The 23,562-nt window shown below is 38.0% G+C and overlaps 1 protein-coding gene across 2 annotated transcripts in view; it reads left to right on the top strand.

Moving 5' to 3' along the window:
• LOC149577142 (cyclin-dependent kinase D-2-like) overlaps nucleotides 1-23,562 on the top strand; it is a 97,006-nt gene that overhangs the window by 37,415 nt on the left and 36,029 nt on the right. For both annotated transcript variants that reach the window (XM_089822423.1, XM_089822427.1), the window contains one exon: nucleotides 12,124-12,249. In XM_089822423.1, the coding sequence (XP_089678549.1) occupies nucleotides 12,124-12,249 (126 nt within the window). The remainder of the gene's footprint in view (nucleotides 1-12,123; nucleotides 12,250-23,562) is intronic.

Here is a 23,562-nt window from a genome sequence, read left to right as displayed (position 1 = left end):
TTTGCGTGTGGAGGATAAGTGATTAAGTGTTTGGTTGTATGCAAAGTGTGAAGGTGAATCATGAAGAGTGACTGAGCATTGCAAAGAAGCAATGAAGTGCAAAGTTAGTGACAAATCAGATTAGAGAAGTGATCAAACGCTGTATAGAGGAAATCGGTTATCAGCATTATAGTGCAAACTAAAGGATTAGATATTGATACATTCTAACAAGTGTTTTAGGGTGTAAATCTCTTAGCAAAGTGGTTTTAACAGATCTCTGTAAATCTCTTAACGGAGTACTCAATCGGATTAGAGAAGTGATCAAAAGCTATATAGAGGAAATTGGTTATCAGCAGTATAGTGCAAACTAAAGGATCAGATACTGATACATTCTAATAAGTGTTTTAAGCTGTAAATCTCTTAACAAAGTGGTTTTAACAGATCTCTGTAAATCTCCTAACGGAGTACTCACTTAGTTGTGAGGTAAAATCCTTTAATCAAGGTAGACTGAATAAGTCTTGTCAAGCTCTTAACAGGGCATACCCCTCATAGGGTAGATAATCAGAAGTTATCAAAATTGTAGCCCTAACAAGTGAACTTTGTTGCTGGCTGCAGTAGTGAAGACTTTGTGGGTGTCATCCCCATCGCAGTTTACCTTCACCTTGGATGGTTTCTGCATAACCAAATCTTTGTGGCATGTGTAATGAGTTGTTTATGTGTTATGAGTGTTATTCATGGAATAGATATTAGATCTGGTAATATATTGTAGCGAATGTTTGATTTAGTTTATGGTAATGTTGAGATAAGGATTAATGGTGAAGCTATTAGATATGGTTAATGTTTGAAGTGCTAAAGCTTAAATAGATCTTGATTCACCCCCCCACCCTCTCAGTATCTTACTTTCCCATTAGATTTTCAAAATAATTATGTTGCTATGGAAATCCTCACTTAGATTAGGATTTTATCTCAGGTTGATTAGAAGTAACGTTTAGTTGAATGAAAGATATTTTGAATCCATGTGTGGTGATCTCACTTATACGAAATCACTAGTTCCTTATTGATTATAAGTTTCCCTTCTATGTCTGAATGACATATTTATGAGGTTTACTTCAATTATTACTTGCACATTAATATGCATCTATGGATGGTATTAATGGAATAGTAATATTTTGAACATCTTACATCTACCTTAGGAGATCACACTAGCTTGGTTGATGTCAATGGCTAAACTAAGTTTGATTGAGTCATATAGGCATTCATTGTCTCTTACATTCTAAGAGTAAAATAGCTGTCTAAACCCCTAATCTCCTTGCAATTTGTTTGGTTAGAAGTCTTTGAAGTTGTAGTTGTCCATTGATTGAACATTGTAAATACCTTTTTGATACTTAGCATATAAGAGCATTATAATTGAGTGAAAGTCCACAATAAAGAAGAAGCCTTGAGGTTGTCTCATATGATCCTAGAATCCGTATACATTGTTTAGCTTATAACCATCCTTGTTCAAGAGAGTGTTGGAGATTTGGTGTTTCATTTGGAATACTAAGTATTAAATTCTGCATATTGTTGTGGCATAAAACACACATCAACAACTAGGACACATGATAGTAAGCAAAATAATGTTCCTTTCTAGTTGGTACATACATGTCTATGGAAACTATCTAAAATCAGATGAGGATTATTAAGACATGTTTTGTTACATATGGTAGTGCAGTAGAAACCTGTATGTGTTCAATGGCTTACACTAGACTAGATGTTCCCCATGGGAGTATTAAATAGGTTTATATCTAAATCAACCAAGGATGCTCCCCAATCTGTATCTAAATTAAACTTGGGTTAAAAGGGTAGTTAGGTATTTTTTTTTTCTGTGATTTCAAATGACTTCATTTGTTGTTATGAGAGAGTTTATTTGGGCAGGATGATGGACATGCAGGCCTTCCAGACAATGATTGAGCTGGTGATGTAGAAGTAGGAGGTCTTATTACAATAATAGATAAGACGTCTATTATTAGTTAATGGTTATCTTGTAAATGTCTTTAGCTTTAGTTTGCTTTCGTTTTTTGCTTTCTCTGGAATAGAATGTTTCTATTCTTTACGATCGTTTCCTAAGGAAACATCGTCTCTTCCTTTTGTATAAATTGACCTTTCGGTCTCTGTTATTAATAAGCAAGTATTTACCAATTACCTTGTAATTTGGTATCAGAGCTAAATACTTAAATTTTTTCGGAAAAATTTATAATTTCTTCGTGAAATTATTTGTTTAAATTTTTCCAAAATTATTTCAGCTAATTTCTCCAAAACCCACCTAGGGTTTTTCTGCTTGGAGAAATTCCCGAATTACGGGTTTGCAAATCGCGTGGAAATCGTGGCCATTTTTTGAAGACTCGCATTTTTGGGGTGAAAATGTGCATGTTTCTGTATCAAATCTTCATGCTCTTAGCTGTCTCAGTCTGTCATCGTGCTCTGGGAAGTAGATTCGACCATTTTTCATCAAGAAATCTGAAGTTTTTTCAAGCTTTTTTCAGCTAGGGCCGTTTTTTTTCGAAACCCTAACTTTTGGGGTCGAAATTTTTTTTTGTTTGAAGATTCTTGGTGGGTTTTTCGAGAGCTCAACTGGGTTGTCCGTTTTTTCTGGGTGCCTCGATTTTCGAGCCAGCAGATTCAGAAAACGACAGCAGATTCCATTTGGGTTTTTCGAGCTCTCTTTTGGGTCATTCTCTAATTCTTCTGGGTCTTCCGTATTTTTGCCTCGAAGAACGTGCCTTCACAGATTTTCGCAGTTTTTCATTGAAAAACGTGCCATGGCATCTCTGACAAATATTTTGCTCGAGCATAATTCCAAATTCAATGGTCGCAATTATGGAACATGGAAGCAGCGCATCATCGCAATCTTTGAATATCGAAACACCAATCAACTTGTTCTGGGTGTTAAGCAGCGTTCGACTTCTCCGGGTCCTGATCAAGATACATGGGATCTGAACAATCGAGAGGCAGTAATGCTTCTCAAACTCTCCGTAGCTGATGACCAGCTTTCTCAGATTCCATCCGGCAAGACAGCGGCCGAAATCTGGACACATCTAAAAGGTCTTCATGAGACTTCCGACAAGAGCAGAGCCTTCTTTTTGAAAAACACTCTGTTTTCTATTGTCATGGATGAGCGCACCTCGCTCCAGGCACACCTGAATCGGATTCAGGAAATCCGTGATCAGTTACTTGCCATCGGTCGCAAGATGGAGGAAGAGGATATTGTGGTAATCACTCTTCGGAGTTTACCAAATTCCTATAAACATTTTATCGAGACTCTCAACATCACATCTACTGGTGTTGATCTAAAGTTCACTGATCTCTGCACCCTGCTACTTCAGCAAGATCAGTGGAAACAACAGTTCGGTAGCAGCTCCAGTTCCACCTCCACTGAGCAAGCCTTTGCTGCGAAATCCTTTCAGAAGGATAAGGGCAAGTTTCAGCAACCATCTCAGCAGAAGTCTTCTGCTCCAGCATCCGATGGTACCAAAAAGAAGAACATTCAATGCAACTATTGCCACAAGTATGGTCACATGAAGGGTGCATGTCGGAAACGCTTAGCTGCCCAGTCTAAGCAATCAGGTTCGCAACCCAAAGCGAACAGTGCAAAGCACACTGAGCAGGTGGAATCTGCCTTTTATGCCTTCATGGCTAAAAGACCCGCAGATCATGTACAGTCATCTGCCTGGTACATTGATTCAGGTGCCTCTCGACATTTCACTCACCGCAAAGACTGGTTTATTGACTACCAGCCTTATTCAGATTCTGTTATCTTTGGTGGTGGAGAAGAGTACACGGTTGTTGGTAAAGGCAACATTCAAATTCAGTCTGTTGGGAGGAAGCTCATATTCCTTGATGTGTACTACGTTCCAGGGATGGAACTAAATCTACTCTCGGTCAGTCAGTTGCTGCGACATTCTCCACACTTGGCAGTCACCTTCAGTTCACATCAGTGCACCATCACTGATCGGGCGACTAAGTCTACTATTGCAGTTGGTCTTGAGGATCATGGTCTTTTCAGACTTACTGATTCTGGTGATTCTCAGGACTTAGCTATGGCTGCTTGGCGATCTTCCATCAGCTCACTTTGGCATTAGCGATATGGGCACTTAAATGTGCATTATCTCTCACAACTTGCTCGGGATGAGCTTGTTCTTGGTTTGCCAGAGATTCAAACCCAACACCTTGGAGTTTGTGACGCATGTCAGGCTGGGAAGCAACATCGCACACCTTTCCCCAGTGGCGATTCTTGGCGAGCTTCTCAAGTACTTCAGCTTGTTCATGCTGATATCTGCGGCCCTATGGCCACTCCTTCTGTTCTTGGGTACAAGTATTTTTTGTTGTTTGTAGATGATTTCAGTAGAAAAATGTGGGTGTATTTCCTTAAAAAGAAATCCGATGCATTTATTGTATTTCAGAAGTTTAAACCCTTAGTTGAAAAAGAGTCTGGGAAATCTATTATTACTCTTAGATCAGACAATGGGGGGGAATTTTGTTCTAATGTTTTCTCCAGCTTCTTGGATACACATGGCATCCAACGCCAGTTCACCACACCCCACACGCCACAACAGAACAGTGTAGTTGAACGTCGGAACAGGACAATCACCGAGATGGCTCGTTCCATGCTCGAACACAGACATGTTTCGAAGCGTTTTTGGGCAGAAGCAGTTAACACTACAGTTTATCTGTTGAACTGGTCACCCACAGTGGCGGTCAAAGGTAAAACTCCGGAAGAGGCCTGGTCAGGTCGCAAGCCCAAAATCAGTCACCTGAGGGTTTTTGGCTCTCTTGCTTTTGTTTGGATCCCTGATGCTTCACGCACCAAGTTGGATGCCAAGAGTTAGAAACTGATGCTTGCTGGATATAGCAGTCTTCACAAAGCCTACCGCCTTATTGATGTTGAGACATCTCGTCTCATATACAGCTGCGATGTAGTCTTTGATGAGCAGCGAGGACCATTCATGCCTGTTTCTCCTGTTCCTGATCCAGCAGACCAGCCTATGTAGGTTCATGATTTGGGAGTTCGGCTTCCATTAGGTCCACCTGATGGGAGGGCTCCAGTAGCTCCTACAGCTCTAGTCCTGCCAGTGATACTTGTACAGTCACCTCCGGCTTCTCCTGCAGGATCACCTCGTTTTGAAGATGCTTCACCTGAGTTTGATCCAGATTCTTCTGATCAGGATCCTGCTGATCAAGCATCTCCTAGTACTACTGTTGGTCATTCTCCTCTCCGGCCTAAGTGGTGGGCTAAGACACTTGCTGATCTTCATGATGATGAGCTCATTGATGGGAGAACTACTCGAAAAAAGAGCAAAACTATAGATTCTGTTAACTTTGCTCTTATGGCCAACATTCACAGTGTGTTTGAACCTCAAACATATTCTGAGGCTAAAGGAATTCCAGAGTGGGAACAGGCCATGCAATCTGAACACCAGAGCCTGCTGAAGAACAACACTTGGGTCCTTTCTGATCTTCCCCCAGGGAAGAAACCCATTAGTTGCAAATGGGTCTACAAAATCAAATACAAATCAGATGGTACTTTGGATAAGTACAAAGCTCGTTTAGTGGCAAAGGGCTTTTCTCAGCGTCAGGGCATTGATTATGAGGAGACCTTTGCTCCTACTGCAAAGATGAGCACCATCAGATTAGTCTTAGCCATGGCAGCACAGTTTGGTTGGAAGGTCCATCAGATGGACGTAAAGAGTGCTTTCTTGAATGGTGATCTCCATGAAGAGGTCTACATGACGCAGCCTCCTGGTTTCAAGGTTGCTGGTAAAGACCATCAGGTTCTCAGATTGATAAAAGCTCTCTATGGTTTGAAGCAGGCCCCTCGGGCATGGTACATCAAGATTGATACGTACCTCAGTGATCAAGGCTTCAAGAGGAGTTCTTCAGACTCAAATCTGTACATCAAGACTACTGACAGTGACATCATCCTTCTGGTTATCTATGTGGATGATCTGATCATCACTGGCAGTTCGGCATCTTTGATTCAGGGAATCAAACAACACTTATGCCAGTCTTTTGATATGACTGACCTTGGGCTCATGCATTATTGCTTAGGTGTTGAAGTTTGGCAACAGTCTTCTGGTATATTCATCTCTCAGTCCAAATATGCCAGAGCCTTGTTAGACAAATTCCGAATGCAGGATTGCAAACCTGCATCTACACCTATGGAGAAAGGTCTCAAGTTATCAGCCAAGTCTGATTCTCCTTCCGTTGATGATACTACGTATAGGCAACTAGTAGGCAGCCTCATCTACCTATCTGCTACTAGGCCTAATATCAGCTTCGCAGCCAGCTATATTTCACGCTTTATGACAGCTCCTAAGGTTGATCATTGGATGGCAGCAAAGCGTGTGCTTTGTTATGTGAAGGGCACTTCTGATTATGAACTTCTGTATTCTCGGAGTTCTAATCCTAAACTTAGTGGGTTCACAGATTCAGATTGGGCAGGCTCTGTTGATGATAAAAAGTCAACATCTGGATATGTGTTCAGTTTGGGATCCGGTGCAGTCACATGGACCAGCAAGAAGCAGCAGGCAGTTTCTCTCTCTTCTACAGAGGCTGAATATAGAGGGACTGTTAAGGCAGGATGTGAAGCTGTCTGGCTTTGTCGGATGCTTGGGGATATGCAGATGTCACCAGCAGGACCGACTACTCTGTTTGTTGATAACGAAGGCGTTATCAAGTTAGCACGGAATCCAGTCTTCCATGAACGAACCAAGCATGTGGATGTTCATTGTCATTACATACGACAGCTGGTTGAAGATGAGACTATAGATCTGTAGTATGTTCCTACCTCAGATCAGACTGCAGACATTCTCACCAAGCCTCTTGGTTCTGATAAGTTTGTCAAATTCAGAGGATAGCTTGGTGTGTTAGATAGATTAACCATTAAGGGAGGGTATTACAATAATAGATAAGACGTCTATTATTAGTTAATGGTTATCTTGTAAATATCTTTAGCTTTAGTTTGCTTTCTCTGGAATAGAATGTTTCTATTCTTTACGATCGTTTCCTAAGGAAACATCGTCTCTTCCTTTTGTATAAATTGACCTTTCGGTCTCTGTTATTAATAAGCAAGTTTTTACCAATTACCTTGTAATAGGTCTATCAATGGCTATGCAATTTCTCTATTTGGAGGGGCTATTTGTTGGATGGAGGAAAGACTTTTATTGTTTGCTCTTTCAACTACAAAAGCAATATATATGACTGCTACACATGCTTGCAACAAAGCAATTTTAGTTACAGAAATCGTGCTTAGATCTATGCATAGGACAGTGAGAATTGATCACAGTAGTCAAATTGCCATTAGTTTCACAAAGAATCTGACATTTCATGTTTGCACAAAGCATATGATGTTCAATATCATTTTACATTGAATATTGTGGAGTATGCGAAGGTCTCGATCAAAAGGTTGACGTGTTTGAAAATGCTGTAATTTTCTTTGCTATCTTGGTGAGCACAAATAAGTTTACTTGGTGTAGGAGAGCTATGTGAATTTCAGTCCCTAGCTTCCCATTTCATGTTAATTTCAGATTTGACCCCTATGCAATGTATAAACAAGTGGGAGATTAAACCTGCACACCTTGCATACCAATGCTTGAGTGTTCTGCATTAAATGTGGCTCTCCCAGGGATAGGGGATGGCTCAGTAGGTTTGATGATCTTGGATCACCTTGCAAGGTTGCATGACATGTAGCATTGATGCTACATGACAAATTGTTACATGTGGAATGAGATGCAACATTTGAAATAGGAGATGTGTACATCTTCTAAGGAACATCTTTGAATTAAATTGGCATTGGAATCTATGCCACATCAAGGGGAGTTACATACCATCATTGACACCCTTGGTGAGGTTGCACGGTTGTTTTATCCAAGACTTCACTCTCATTGGTTTTTTCTTTTGTCTATCTTTTTAATGCGAGCTTGAAATTTTATTTATATGGCAATTTTTTTATTAAAGTAAATGCTACCAAAATCTCTTTAGAATTGGTATGTGGGACAATATCAATAATGGTGATACAGCTCAGTTTTTTGTGAGCATGTTTAAATGCTAATAAACTTAGATATTTGATTGTACATGTTGTTTGACTCCCCAAAATGATGTTCCCAAGTTGAACATTTTGTTGTCAGTGTCAGTGCTCTTCTTATTTACTGATCTCTTCATTATATTTCTGATATATTACTGCCATATATATGATTAATTTCATATTTCAAACCCCTTATATTCTTATATTAAGGAAGAAATATCACTAGTTTTTTAAACACTTGATCAAAAGAATCTCTTTATTTTTAATTATTAATTTTTTTCTTTGACGGGTAATAAGCTGAAGCCAAGATTCATTATTATTTGATGTGATAAATTATTATTTGTTAAGTTCAAGTAGACCCAACTTACCATTGTGTTGTAGGCTCTTGCCTTTAATTTTAATTATTATTATTATAATGAATTATACAAATATAAAAATGTCAGTCTTCAATGTTCCCCACATCCACCTGTGTACCTCCACACATCAGCATTCCAAGCTGATGCACAAATTAGATCACAGCATTCATAGGCCATTTTTTTGTTGCATATGAAATATTCCAAAGGCAATCAATAACTCTAGTTTTTGAACTTTTCTTGAACAAAGACAATGGATAACTTACCTTTATTGTTGTGGTTATAAAACCCTGCTTATTGATGCAATTTTGTTATAAATATTGTGGTCTACAATTAGGATTGATGCCAGAATGGAGGGCCATAGATTATGTGGGTTTGCCAAAACTGGGTCTATCTTGTAGGTTTTTATTCCAAATCATTACTTGGACTAGGATTGAAGTGGCCTGGGATCTGGGTGTTTTGCAGAATGAATTGGTAACATAGCTATACTATTACGGTATTAACAAGTATATTATGTTTAGGATTCCCTAAAATACATCGGCCAGATCTCAGTGTTTAATAGCATTGATCTACATATGTATGGTTTTGTTTTTTCTCCAAGGCTTTGCACATATGAAATGTCTTATGTGTGCGTTATGAATAAGGCCTTAAATTATACCTCTAGTTTTTACCATTTCTTATACGTAGTTTGATTAAATTATCATATGCTTTATAGTATATTTTAGTCGTAAAGGCCTCTTGTGTTTGCTTTAGTTTGTTTAAATTTTAAAAGATTGTTGTCTGATTACGTGCTACCATTGTTGATAGATGAAACATTCCCTCTCCAAATCTTTGGCAATCTCTCTCAAAATTATCATTATTTTTATTTCCTAAAGAATTGCTCACTTTTATATGGGATCTGTGAGACTGAGTTTTGAAAACATTTTATTGCAGAACCTAAACAAAACAAAACAGTTTTGAGTTGAAAATATAACAAGTAACCAATTCACAAATAATATTGAATGCATTGTTTGAATAGTGTAATAAATTGAAATGCTTCAAAATGAATCTGATTTATAAGAATGATTCTTCCTTCTTTTCCTTGGTTTTGAAATTCCTATTAAGAATTTTCTCCAGACTTGGTTGTGGCAGGCCCTTATCTTATTAATGTGCTGCTATGTTGTTATTATTATTTTTATTTCCAACAAATCTGCTCACTTTTAAATAGTATACACAATTCTAGTTTGGATTTTTTTATTGCAGAACTTAAACAAAATAAACAGTTTTGAATTGAATATTTAAGAATAAACAAACAAGTAATAGTGAAGCACTGTTTGAATATTGTTTAATATTTTCATATGGTTCAAAATAAATCTGCTTTATAGCTATGATTCATCCTTCTTTTCCGTGGTTTTCAAATCCCTATTAAGAATTTTCAAATTTCTCTAGAATTGGTGGCAGGCCCTAAACTATATAATGCAGCTGCTATAGAACAAAACAAAATGAATAATATTACAATCTCTCACATCCTCTACAGAACATGCTATCACCTTTTTTGGGCTACAATTTCTCCTTTGACCTGTGTAGATACTAGAACCAGAAGATTCTCACCTTCCAATTCATGGCGATCTAAGAGATTATCTTTCTCGAAGAAGAAAACTGCTGATCGATAGCTGTTCAAAATTTTCAAAATCTAGAATGAATCATTTTTTAATATCTTTTTAATCACTTTTTAACTCGTCCTATTAAATAATTATCTAAGCTGGAGATTTAGTACGGGTACATCTGTACACACATATTGTATATATATTGTAATGTTCTTTATAGTAATACTTAGAATTTGCCTTGGAATGGATAGATTAAGATACCTTTTATAACGTGAATCCTATCCTATGATGTCGCCTTTGATTTGCTCGAGGAAATGGTTCTATCTAGATGATGGGTATGATGATTGATTGCTTATATATATATATAGAAATACTAAAGTTAAGAATGGTGCCACCTTCTGATCTGAATATTGAATTATTCTCAATGAGATCTGTTATGATATCTTGAATATGAATGGAATACAAGCTATTGCTGTTTCAAATTTAGACTACGTGTTCATGTGGTGTAGATATGAGAGGTTATGCCTGATTGACCTTTATACCCTGCTATAAGCTATGATTGAATAGCTGTGCCCGATTGACCTTTATACCTCTGCTATAACTATGATTGGATAGCTGTACCTGATTGACTTTTATACCCCTGCTATATAAACTATGGCACTGTGTCTGATTATTGCTGTCTTTGTGACACTCCACCTCCCTCTCACATGGATGTTTTAAAGCTAAGTTGCTAGTTCGGGTTCGGGTTCGGGTTCAGATATGGGTCTGAAGAACTGGTTCGTCATTATGGCAAAATTTTGAAATGGTGTTTGGGTTTGTTAGTACAAGAACATGCTGTATATGTGTGTGTGTGTGTGTGTGTGCAGCCTATAAGCATGAACTGAGATTAGAATATCTCATAATATCATATAAACAACAAAACACCATAAACTCATTATTATCATACCGTCATGAGCATATGGTCGTAGCATCATATCCGTCAAGTCCAACATCAAAATATCAAAATGTCAAATGATAAATCATAACATCAAGTTCAAGTATCATTGTTTAACTCTCAAATTCAACTCATGGATTAATAATTTCTTCTTCTTCTTGTTCTTTGTCTTCTCCATCTTCTTCTTCTTCTTCAACGTAGCATTAGTTGATTCACCAATAACATTATACTGTCCAAGTCATCCAATGTATCAATTGCAAGATGAGCACTAGAAGCATTTAGGTCCATATGCTCTGCATTTATATCCCACATCTTCATCCACTCTTCTTTGTATTCATTCTACTTGTGGGAAAGGAAACACAAGTTAGATTGTACATATACTAAGCTCTCTGCTCTTTTATTATTGCAACCTATTGCACTTTACTAAGTGGATGGAAGACTATGTGCTCCAATTTCTTTCTAATGCAGATGAAATGGCAACCTATGAAGACAATGTTAGCAATTACAATAAAATTATGAAAGTTGGTTAGAACTGCTTTGATAGAACATAAAAATTTGCATATAGCAATGAAAAAACAACCACGATCTAGAGGCCAATGGAGAGAGAGAGAGAGAGAGAGAGAGAGAGAGAGAGAGAGAGAGAGAGAGAGAGAGAATTCTATTGAACCGCAATAGATAGGAAAAAATGCTGGATGAGTATACTGAACTGAACAGATAAATCAACTGAATTCAGAAATAATCAATGTACAAGTGCCTGCTTATAGGTAAGTCAAAAAATGACCATGATAAAAAGAAGATAAGCTATCACCCACACTGTCCCCTTTCTAGACTGCCTTTGCAATATTCTAGGTTAATCCCTGTCAATTACTTTCTTATTTTTGCTTTCTTGTTTATGGTATTCACTTGAAATCTAGGGCTCCTTTTTACCTTAATTCTTTTCTATTGTACCTGATGTATGTTTCTATCTAACAAATTCTTGGTCACTCATGTACGTTAGTCTTTATTCTCTTTGTCGTCTTAGTATATTATTTTTACTATATGGGAGACATGGAAATAGAATTCACGTTGGGTACAAGGTACAAGCTATCCTGAAAGTGTTGACACTGGAGGATTCTATAGTGTTTCAATATTTTTGGCATAGTTACTGATTATTTTTGCTTGTTAAATCCTGCATATTATAAATACTATATGAGTTTTCTTCGTTATTTGCAGGTTTTTGCATTATGGTACAGGGCACCTGAACTACTATATGGAGCAAAGCATTATGGTTCTGGCGTAGATATCTGGGCAGCTGGCTGCATCTTTGCAGAACTTATACTCCGGAGACCATTTCTTCAGGTGTGTGTTAATGCCCTTGATGTCATAAAATGTATTGTACAGGGCATTATTCAGTAAATCCAGATAATCAAGACAAGGATCAATATGACTGATCAATACCAGATAATTTTTTTTGATGATGATACCAGTCATTAAGATCAGGTTTGTTGAATTAGCATAGATATTCTATCAAAAATATGTGTACCACTTGAAGATTGTTGATTACCAGTTTAACTAGATCTTCTTGCTCTTTGGGGATTTTATTTTAGACAAAACTCAGTTTTTTGGAATCCTAGAAGATACCTGTTTTTGATGCAAGTAAAGCATCTGCAATAGAGTTTCTATTAGGAGTTCCAAATCCTCTTTTTAAAATGCCATTTAAATACAAATACATGATATCAAACTTCTATCGTCAGGGCTGACAGAGAGCTTATGTACTGAATATAGATTGTGAAAGTGAGCAGTGGCATCTAATTAAATATGCAAATCATCAGACAAATTAGAAATGAATTAATTAGAAAAAGGAGAATAGTGATCAGAACATAAAGCATTAAACATTCATAGGAAAATTGGTAATGGTATCAAAGGAACTACCCACATTTATCAATGCAAGTACCACGGAATCAACAGTACGGCATCCCTGTAGAACTTGTTGATTTGCCAGAAGTTAAAAAGTTTTTGCATTTAAGTCGGAAGTGTTCGAATTAATTTAAGCATCAAGTCAGAAGTTGAATTTGAGTTGAAATTAATATTGAGTTCTATATGTTTTTAGAGTTGTTGGAACTGGAAAAAGAGAAGCTTATGATTAGTTTGTGTTGCATCAAGACAATTAAGAAGTGATCATTGGGTGTGTATTTTGAGCTGAAAGTTGGCGTTTGATCTGTTAAGGTCATAGGGTGATTTATATTTGTGAGTCAAGAATGACACAACCTTCACTCAGGAATCACTTTGACAAAATTGAGAGCGTAAGAGTTTAAGGCATGCAGGATAGCGAACACGTCTTTGTCGTAGATAGAGTCATGTTTCTTGATTTCAATAAGCTTGCGGCTTTCAAAAGCATTGGGATGTTTGTTTTGCATAAACACCATACCAATTCCTTCTCCTGAAGCATTGCTTTGTAATTCAAAGGGTATTGTGAAATCTGGGATGGCCAAGACAAGACACGAGCTCATTGTTGTTAACTGCTCAAAAGCTTGTTCTGCTGCATCACTTCACCCAAAGGTCCTTATCTTGGTTATGTCTGTTAGTGGAGCAGCTAGTTTGGAAGAAAAACACTTTACAAGCCGTCTGCAATAACTACGTAGTCCCACAAACCCTCTACGTTGAGTTAGAGTTTTTGGTTTTGGCCACTCCTTTATTGCTTTACATTTCTCCTCATCTAGACTTTCTCCCTTTATTATTGATTTTGTGTCATAGATAAATGATCTCTTCTAAGCCAAACTAACATTTTGAACCCTTAGCAAACAAGGACTCAAATTCCAGTATACTTAAACACCTCTTCAATATGTTGGAGGTGCTCCTTCCATGTCTTTCTATAAATGTGGATGTTGTCAAAGTATTATAAGTAGAAATATCTTTAACTGCTTTTGAAAGACATGACTCGTACATGATTGGAAAGTGGCTGGGGCATTAGTGTGGCCAAAGAGTAAGACTAGGGACTCAAAACACCCATCATGATATCTGAAGGTGGCCTAAGGTACATCTTCTTTTCTTATCTTGATTTGGTGATATCCCAATCACAAATCAGTCTTGGAGAAATATTTGGCCCCAAGAAGCTCATAAATAAGTTTATCCAGTCTTGGAATGGGGTAGCAATTCTTAATGCTTTTCTTGTTCAATGCTCTGTAATTTATATACATTCTTATTGTTCCATCCTTTTTCACAAGCAAGGGCGTGTGATGATGCAAAAGAACTTGAATTGGGTTGAATATGTCCCATAGATTTCTTTTATAGTCTCTTTAACTTCATCTTTATATTTTGCAGGATGTCTAAAATGGGTGTTAATTATTGGTTATACCCCCTTCTCTAATTATGTGGTATGTTCAAATCCCCTCAGGGTATCCCTAGCGGAATATCATCAAGCACTCTTTTATGTTTCCTATTGATGGGTTCGATATTAAGTTGTATGACTGAATTTTGGGGAGTAGTTTTGTTTAGGATGAAGCATTCAACAAAGCACTCTCCTTGCCCATGCCTAAAGATTCTTTCTATCTTTTTGCTTGAATCTAGCTTTGGATAAGTCTTGGGTATTCCTTCCAAGGTAACTTCTTGACCCTGCTAATGAAATTCGATACTTAAGTTATGAAGCTCAAATTTGAAATACCCTAGGTAGAATATCCATGAAACACCTAGAATTACATCAATGTCTAGTAGTACTATGTGCAAGTCCACTTGAAAGGAATATTTCCCTAATGTGATCTCTTGTTGTGGAATTATTTTTCTGCATCTAACCAAAGATCCCGTGGCATTATAAATTCTTTAAAATTCTTGGTTGTTAGTTTCATTTTTGAAACAAGTCTTTTATCAATGAAGTTGTGGAACGATCCAGTATCGACCAAATAGATAACCTTTTGTTTTGTCCTTTGATGGTGCTTCCTATCTTTAAACTTGGTACTTGGAAGTTTGAGTGAATGTGGCTTTCGCTCCATATTTGTCATCTTTGTCTTTGTTTTACTTTTTTGCTTGCATTATCTTCATTTTAATATTTTAGAAGCTACTTCTATATTTTGGGCTCTACCCCTCCTCTTTTCACATTTGTGCCTAGGTTCCCATTCTTCCCTGTATCCATCATTTTTTTTATTACAATTATGTCCTTGTTCCAATGGTCGCTTGCATTTGAAGCATCTATTCCATCTTAACTTATTCCTTTCTTCTTTTGAAAGGAGGGTTTGGTGAAATACCTCTTTCTTGGGTTTTTTTTTTTTTTGGTATGGTTGATTGGGGTTTTGTTGCTTGTTAATGAAACTTCCATTCTTAGGGCATATTTCAAAGGCATCTTCAAGGGATGTGGGTCTAAGAAAACTTACAAACCTTTTAATCCCTCCACAAATATATAAGTTTGTCATTATCCCCTTTTGAAACATGGACCGAGATTCATTCAGCAATGTAACCTTCTATTGTTCCTTGTTTTATTTGAATTGACATTTAAAGTATTCTTTGGGCGCTTTCTATCAAAAGCTTTTAACGAGATAATGCGAGATTTCTTCATATGAGGTGATATTTTGATGACCTTGGGTGTGGATTCCATGGTGCCACCATTCATGTGCTAATCTGTGTAAATGGAGGATAGCAAGTTGTAGTGCATACTCTACGGTCATTATGCCTAGGGTTAAATAAGTGTTCAAGTTTTTTTTTGAGTGGTAATAAAAAGATTATATTATAGCAAAATTATGTCATGGAAAGCCAACTTGTGGCAAAGAGATACTTTATGCAAAAGCCACTTATCCAAACCACCCATACAACCCCAATTACATATATCCATCGATACATATCAGAAAGATCATCCCTACAACCTAAGATGTGAGCAGCAAATTCAAAAAAGTACTGCCTGCATCAATGAAACTACCCAAAATTATCATAGGAGAAGTTGGCGAAGTCATCTCTACTGCTTGTTGCACCATGAGCCATCCCACCCCCACTACAAACTTCACCACCCTGCTCTTCAAGCAATAATACATCCACTCCGGCAACCACACCACCCTTAGCTCTAGATATAGACCCAAAAACACCACTCCTAGCATGAAAGACCACTAGCAATTGGCAGTGAATAAGAGGCCTTCCATCTTCATTAAGTGGCATCGAAGACCTTAGTGGTGTAACCTTCTACCTCCTAACACGAGCCCCGCTCTCGACCTGGCCACACCTCTCTTGAGTTTGTAGGAAGGCCAAAAGAAAATGCCATCCTTCTCTTGCTTTTGGCAAGTGGATATCTTTTGGGATAGCAAAATACTAGACTACCAGTGGTTGTAGCTCACCATTCCCAACCCCAATCAACCTCCATGACCCTGGGCCCATATGTAGATTGACTCCAGTCTCTGCCTTGCCAACAATTTCGTTCAACCCAAAGGCCCATTTCAGATCAAAACATGCCCTTGCCATTCTCTCAACCTCCTCACTATTAGAGCCTACCAATAATGACAACACCATAAAGAGGCACAAAATATCTAGGTTTGATCGTGGCCGCAAGTTATTCTCTAGATATTCATCCCCAAACATTAAATGCATTGCCTTCCAAAACTCCTTACCCTTTAGTTGAAACATTGCCCATTCTCTTGACCATAATCGACCCAATAAAAGTTGAAATCTGGCTGGTTGTTATCAGAGAGAAATTTGCCTCCATTTCCTAGTCATAGAGATAGCCACCTTTAACAGAAAATGATCACATCTTCACAAAAAGAATGGGACAAAAATCCCATAAAAAGAAGCTTGCAAAGAGTCTAGAAGGTGGACACAAGCACATAGGCACTTCATCATTATAACGCAAGTCGAAATTAATTAACAGTTGCCATTTCCAATCAACCCATACGGGCGACCTGCCATTGAAATATCAATCTGCCTTCTATTCGATAAAGCTGTGCAACTACCAACTCTGTCACATGATTACACCCAAGTTTGCACTCAATCAAAGTACAAAATCAAAATCATTAGTACCTATGGATCTAAAATCCTCAAAAAACTCAAATCTGTCTTCGAATGACCTTGCCACCCCCACATTGGATAACTTATCTGCCAGTGCACTAGCTTTGCAAAACACATGTTACACGAAAATCCTCCATCTTTTCTAAAAGAGTCCGAATTTGCTACACATATTTGTTCAAATACCACACATCAAATGCTCCTTTAATGATACCATTGACCACAATTTGCAAGAAACCCTCCAAATGCAGCTTCCTGACTCCCAATTTATTAGAGTAGCTTCAATTGCCGCCAAACATTCTGTATGATTATTTGTCCCATCTGCTACCTGTTTTGCTCCTAAAGCCAAAATGTTGCCACAGTCATCACGAGCCACAAAACCCACTCCCTATGGGCCATGATTGCCCTTAAGCTTCATCGAAATTAATTTTGACCCACCCAATGTAAAGATGGACACCATCCGGCCTTGCCACCCCTATTGGACAAAGGATTACATGTCTGAGGCCCATTAACGGGCCTGAATTTAACTAAAGATTAGCTATTCTCAACTAAAGCACCCCTCAGTCTGAAAGAAATCTTCAAAGGATTGATCCTTGATGCAACATTCGAGACCAACTCCGATATTGCTCTTTCCAATCTCACTAAGAATCTAGGAGCCCTCTGCCCTGCCTTGAAACACCCTTTGATTCAATTCTTTCCACAATTCTCGCAGAACAGTTAAAGGAACAATATGCCGAATTGTTGCGAAGGTTGAGGATTGATGAGGGATAGATCATGACAGAAACCAGTCCTCCAATTTCTTCGGCATTGGGCTTTGACAGTTTAGCCTTTGCTGTATAAAATGCCAGGTCTCTTGAGCATATTTGCATTATACAAATAAATGGTCTAGGGTTTCCTCTGCCTTATTGCAAAGAACACATTTGAACAGGCCAACAAAACCCATTCACATCACCCTGTCCCTTGAGAGAATCCAACCATTATCTGCCAACGAAGTGAAGGGCCTGCCTTAGGGATGCATGATCCATTCCAACACAAGTTCCTTTCCCATTCAATTTTCCTTTGAGCATTCTCCAATAATATATAGCCAATTTTGACAGAGTAATTTCCACTCTTCGCACCGCACCATTTCACCATGTCCTGTTCGTTGGAACCAACTACCAACCACTCTGCAAAAATCCTTTTTAGAACCTGCCAATCATTGTGATGTAATACCGATGTTGTTAAATCCTTTTTAGAACCTGCCAATCATTGGGATGTAATACCAACGTTGTTGGATATTGTCACCTCATCTCTCTTCCAGGCACAAAGGACTCCATATCCAAGTAATCTCCCACCTTATCCTCCCACAACTGCTTAGCTGAATCCATGATGTTTAGAGGAACCTCATCTGTCTCCAAGATTCTCTGACCATCACAGGAATTGCTCCAGAATTTGGCCTTTTGATCATCCCCAACTTGCCAAGTGATACGGTGTGTAATCAGACTTCTGCAACTTAAAAGAAAATTCCATAACGCAGATCCCCTGGTTGGATTGGCAATGGTCAAAATCCTTTCATCTTCCATACTATCAAGATACTTTGCTCTAAGCAGTTTCCACCATTGCTGGTCTACCTGTGTGTACATCTGCCATATCAGTTTTGCCCCCATTGCTGTGTTGAAAAGTTTCCTGTCCCTCAATCTCGTACCACCTCCACCTTTAGGTTGACAAATCTTGTCCCATGTCATCAATGAGAATTTGTCGTGATCTTGAGACCCATTCCACAAAAACTTACACATTCTTTACTGAACAACACCAATCACTTTCCTACAAATCCTGATACATGCCATGGAAAAGATTGGCATTGCTGAAAGATTGTCTTCAACATCAGAAGTCTTTCTTCCTTGAAACCATACTATATGAGTCCAAAATTCTTTTCATTGGCCATGCTTCACCCATGGAAGCCACCCCAAAGAAACAAGTGTCATCAACAAATGTGGAGTGGGTAGCAGCCTCAATACCCCTGGCAATGGTAATGCCTTTCCATTGACCAGTCTCACTCTTCCTTGAAATAGATGGACTCAACACTTCAGCCAGCAGAATGAACAAAAATGGTGAAATAGAGTTGCCTTGTTGGATGCCTTGCAAGGTTTCAAAGTATACCTGAGGACTGACATTCACCAACACAGAAGTCCTATAGTCAGAAATCATTCCTCCTATCCACCTTATCCGACCTGCACCAAAACCAATTCTTTTCATGACTGCTAAAAGGAAATCTCTGTCCACTCTGTCATACGCTTTCCTGGTGTCCAGTTTCAACATCATTCTCCTCTGCTTACTTGCTATTGCTGAATGGATTAACTCATCAGCCACAATAATGCCGTCTACCACATTCCTGTTTGGCGTGAAACCACTTTGCTCTGGAGAAATCAGCTTATTAAGGATTACCTTCAGTCTATTTGCTACAACCTTAGAGATGATCTTGTATATTGCATTTTACAGTGAAATTGAGTGGAACTCATCAAAAGATACTAGTTTCTTACATTTCGGGATAAGGGCCACTAGAGTGTTGTTGAAGTCTTTTAGTACGAAGCCATGTTTCCTAGATTCTTCTACCACCCCGAGAAGCTCTGCTTTCAACACTTCCAAAACTTTACATAAAAGAAAGCTTGAAAGCCCTCTGGCCTAGGGCCTTGACTTCACCCAAACCAAACACAGCTGCTTTGAGTTCACTAATAGTCACTGGCTTCATCAGCATCCGATTTTCCTCCTGTGAAACCAAACTAGGAATGACTTCCAGGATTTCCTCCCCCACTCTCCTCCTGTAAATGTGCTTATGGGACATAAACTAGCAAAGAAACCAACTGCTTCCTGGTTGATAATATCTGGATCTTTTGTGACCGATCCATCACTAAGAGTTAAAGGCAGAACCCTGCTGATGCATATCCAGGGTTTGACAGAACTATGGAAAAAATTTGGTGTTCCAATACCCCTTTCTGAGCCAGTTCTCCCAGGGTGTTTGCTTCCAAGAAATTTCTTCTTGGTTAGCATCTCACTGTATGAGATCAGCAAGCCTTTTTCCGTGGCGAAGTCTACTACATCCATCCCATCTGCTATAGCTTTTTTGTTCAAAGCCTCTAAATTGCCCTTGAGAGTTCTTTTTTCAGTAAAAATACCCCCAAAATGATCTCTATTCCACACCTTGAGATTTTCTTTTATGAATTTTAACTTCGTGAAATATTGGAAGGCCAAGTTACCCTCCTCCTTTGGAGCCTTCAACCATCACTGGGAAACCATTTCCAAGAATCCTTGTTCCCTGAACCACATCTGCTCCATTTTGAATGAGCACCTTGCTGAAGCCCCACCCTGCAGAACAAGAAGAGACTAGAAAACGATTGGATCCTGAAATCCCTAGAATGCCAGATTCATAAAGAAAAGGAACTTAATTTCAATTCCCTGCTAGAAAAAACCTGTCTAACTTCTCTGCTATATTTGAGAAACTAGATCTTCTGTTAGTACAAAGGGATATATGTATAAAGAATTGAAAAAGGGAGGAACATATAAGATGTCTGAAAAAGGTTAAGGAAAATAAATAAAAGAATAAGAACGAATGGAGCCAAAAATATAGATAAAGGGTAATAATTAAGGTGTATAAGGAGCAGAATAAAAAAAATAGAAACTGACAAGGGGGAAATCGGACATAAGGAATGAAGAAGCTCTTGGAAAAGTATAAAGGCATCGATACAAATAATAAGCACCAAATCCAATGATAAGAGGAGCAATGAAGAACTTATTAAGCAACGAAATGAAATAAGGAATGAGAATAGGGGATAAAGTAAGCATATCAATTTAAGTCATCGGATCATTAGTATGGGAGGCATATAATATTAAATATACTTTGTTTTTGCATATGGAATAATTATCTTCCTCTATATATATTATTTAAAGAACTTGTATATTTTGGGTGAACATAGTGTGGAAATACACTTTGTATATTCCCAATAGTAAAATACATTTAAAGTTTTCACAAGTTATTAAGAATATTTACTACAACAAGACCTATTCCAAACCATAAGTTGGGAATTAGAAGCAAATTAGGAGGTGAATCCCGAGAGGGGGATTGCACTGATCATTTGGTAGCAACAAAGCTTGTGCTGAATTTCATGAAAGGGCCCTTTGGGTTTTGGTCTTCTATATGACAGAAATCATGATCCTAGACTTACTGGTTTTACAGACTCAAATTGGGGAGGTTCCATTGATGACAAAAATCTGTTTTCATTTGGATCTAGTGGGTAGTTCCTCTACCTTATGACTGCCATGCTTGATCCCAGTTTGCAGTGAGCTACATTTCATGCTTCACGATGACCCCAAAGACTGATCATTTGGTAGCAACAAAGTATGTGTTATGTGAAGGGTATTTCTTATTTTGAACTTCTGTACGGCATAAGTCACAATCCTAGACTTATTGGTTTTACAAACTCAAATTGGGGAGAGTCCATTGACGACTGTAAATCAACGCATCTGGTGCAGGCACATGGACTAGCAAGACGTAACAGGCGGTGGTTTTTTCCTTGACATATGTTGAGTTTCAAGGAACATATAAGGCAACATGTAAGGCAGTTTAGGTTCAAAAGATGGTTTCAGACATGCATATTTCTCAAGCAATTCAACTCCACTTTATTGTGAGAATTAAGGGGTGCTTAAACTGGCCAAGAATCTAGTCTTCCATGAGAGAACCATTCATGTTGACCTTCATTATCATTTCATCTGACAACTGGTTGAAGGCAGAGCAGTTCAATTGCGGAATTTTCTAATTGCAGATCAGACAATAGATATTCTCACCTAGTCTTTGAGTCCGGGCAAGTTGTAAAATTTAGGGGGAACTTGGTTTATTTGATAGATTGGTCATTAAGGGAGTGTATTAGAATAATATGGAGGGTATTAGAATAATATCTCTATTATTTCTCATTTAATGGTCATATTGTAAATATTAGATGTTCCTAATGTTTACCTCAGTTATTGGATGTATCTTAATAGAAAAATAATCTTGTACCTCTATAAATCAGCATTTGATCATTCATTCAATATTTTAACAATTACTTGTGTATTAAACTGTAATTTGTGCTAATTTTATGTTTCCCGAGGTCAAGCTAGAGCAGCTATAGAAAGGGGGCATTACACTTATGCAGTATATGGAAGGTTTTGGTGTTGGTGAAGGATCTAGTTTCTTGGTGCAAGGCTTTTTTAAGAACGGAAGGGAGTGTTATCACATTTGAGTATAAGCAACTTGAGTTCTATTTGTGGAAGATGGATTTGGAAAAGTCTGTTCTCTACTACAACACTGTTTCCTTAAGTTATGGCATCAAAGTTTTGAAGAATTGAAATATATATTTAGTATTGGAAAATTGATTTAGGATAATGTTCAAGCTAGATTTTCAATCCTTCACTCTCGGAAAAGAACCTTTTCTTTCTTTGGAATGCCTTATATAATATTATAATGTAAATATTCATGTTAAGATGAGCTTCAATAACGAAATCCCAGGCAGTATAAAATGTACTAGAGGTTTATCCTTGTCTAAGGTGTCTCCTAAGAAGCTTGTAGATGCATGTTTAATTTTTCAAATAGTGGTTGTAAGTCCATTTTAAGTCAATTTGGTCTGACTGACTTGAATGTAAAAAGCAATGTTTGAAATGGCTGCTTTTTATTAAAAAAGATTGTCAGTTGGGTCTGTTTTCAGTATTGCAATGCTAACTCTTGTATATATCTGTTATTTAATATTGAATCTCTTGAACAACCCATTTTATCCATGGTGGCTAACTAGAGGTGGGACATGGAGGGAGACTCGAATAGTTGGAAGACTTGGCTAGGTTTCACGAGCACTCATGGGCCTTTTGAGTCCATTGACTTGCCGAGTCAGCCCACCACGGATTTGTGAGCTGCTTCCTGTAGAGTTAGTCTAGGACTCCAAAGTATTAGGCGAAGAGTCTTATGCTTGGTTGGAAACATCCAACCACTTAAAAAAGACACTATTTTTTGGTTTTTTGAGGGTTGCCTAGAGAAGCGACCCCAACCCAATTTCCCTTGTTCTAGTCTTTGGGACATCTCCCCACGTCCTTGATTTTTGAAATTTTTGTGGGGATGTCCTTGAAACTTGGGGATATCATCTGGAAAAAGGGGAATGACTTGTTGGTTGTCGAAACCACAGATTGGAAACCCAAGAGCTTTGCCAATTCTCCAATAGGATTACTCAATCAGATTTGGCCAACAAACGGAAACAATCTCTTGATTCACTTCCCCTGCACATTAGGCTTCGTAAACCTAGGCAGGTGAATCTTCACCTTAAACCTCAACCACTTGGTTCAAAGCTTTTCTAGAGCGAACCTAAACTTTGTGAGTTCTTAAGTTTGCAAAATCTTTAAACTTGATCAAAATAAAAGTCATATTAATGCTTTGAGATATTTACTTGTGAAATGAATATTGTTTAAATGAAAGCAATAGTGTTTATGAGTTATGGACATGGCAGATTATTAGCTTCAAGGCTTCATACATCAACCCACTTTCACAAATTAAAACCACAGATTGGAAACCCAAGAGCTTTGCCAATTCTCCAATAGGATTACTCAATCAGATTTGGCCAACAAACGGAAACAATCTCTTGATTCACTTCCCCTGCACATTAGGCTTCGTAAACCTAGGCAGGTGAATCTTCACCTTAAACCTCA

The sequence above is a fragment of the Cupressus sempervirens genome, chromosome 1 (genome assembly GCF_028749045.1).
Source record: "Cupressus sempervirens isolate cs-2001-9-10 chromosome 1, ASM2874904v1, whole genome shotgun sequence".
NCBI lineage: Eukaryota > Viridiplantae > Streptophyta > Pinopsida > Cupressales > Cupressaceae > Cupressus > Cupressus sempervirens.
Note: the sequence above shows the minus strand (reverse complement) of the source record. Positions and strands in the feature narration are given on the sequence as shown.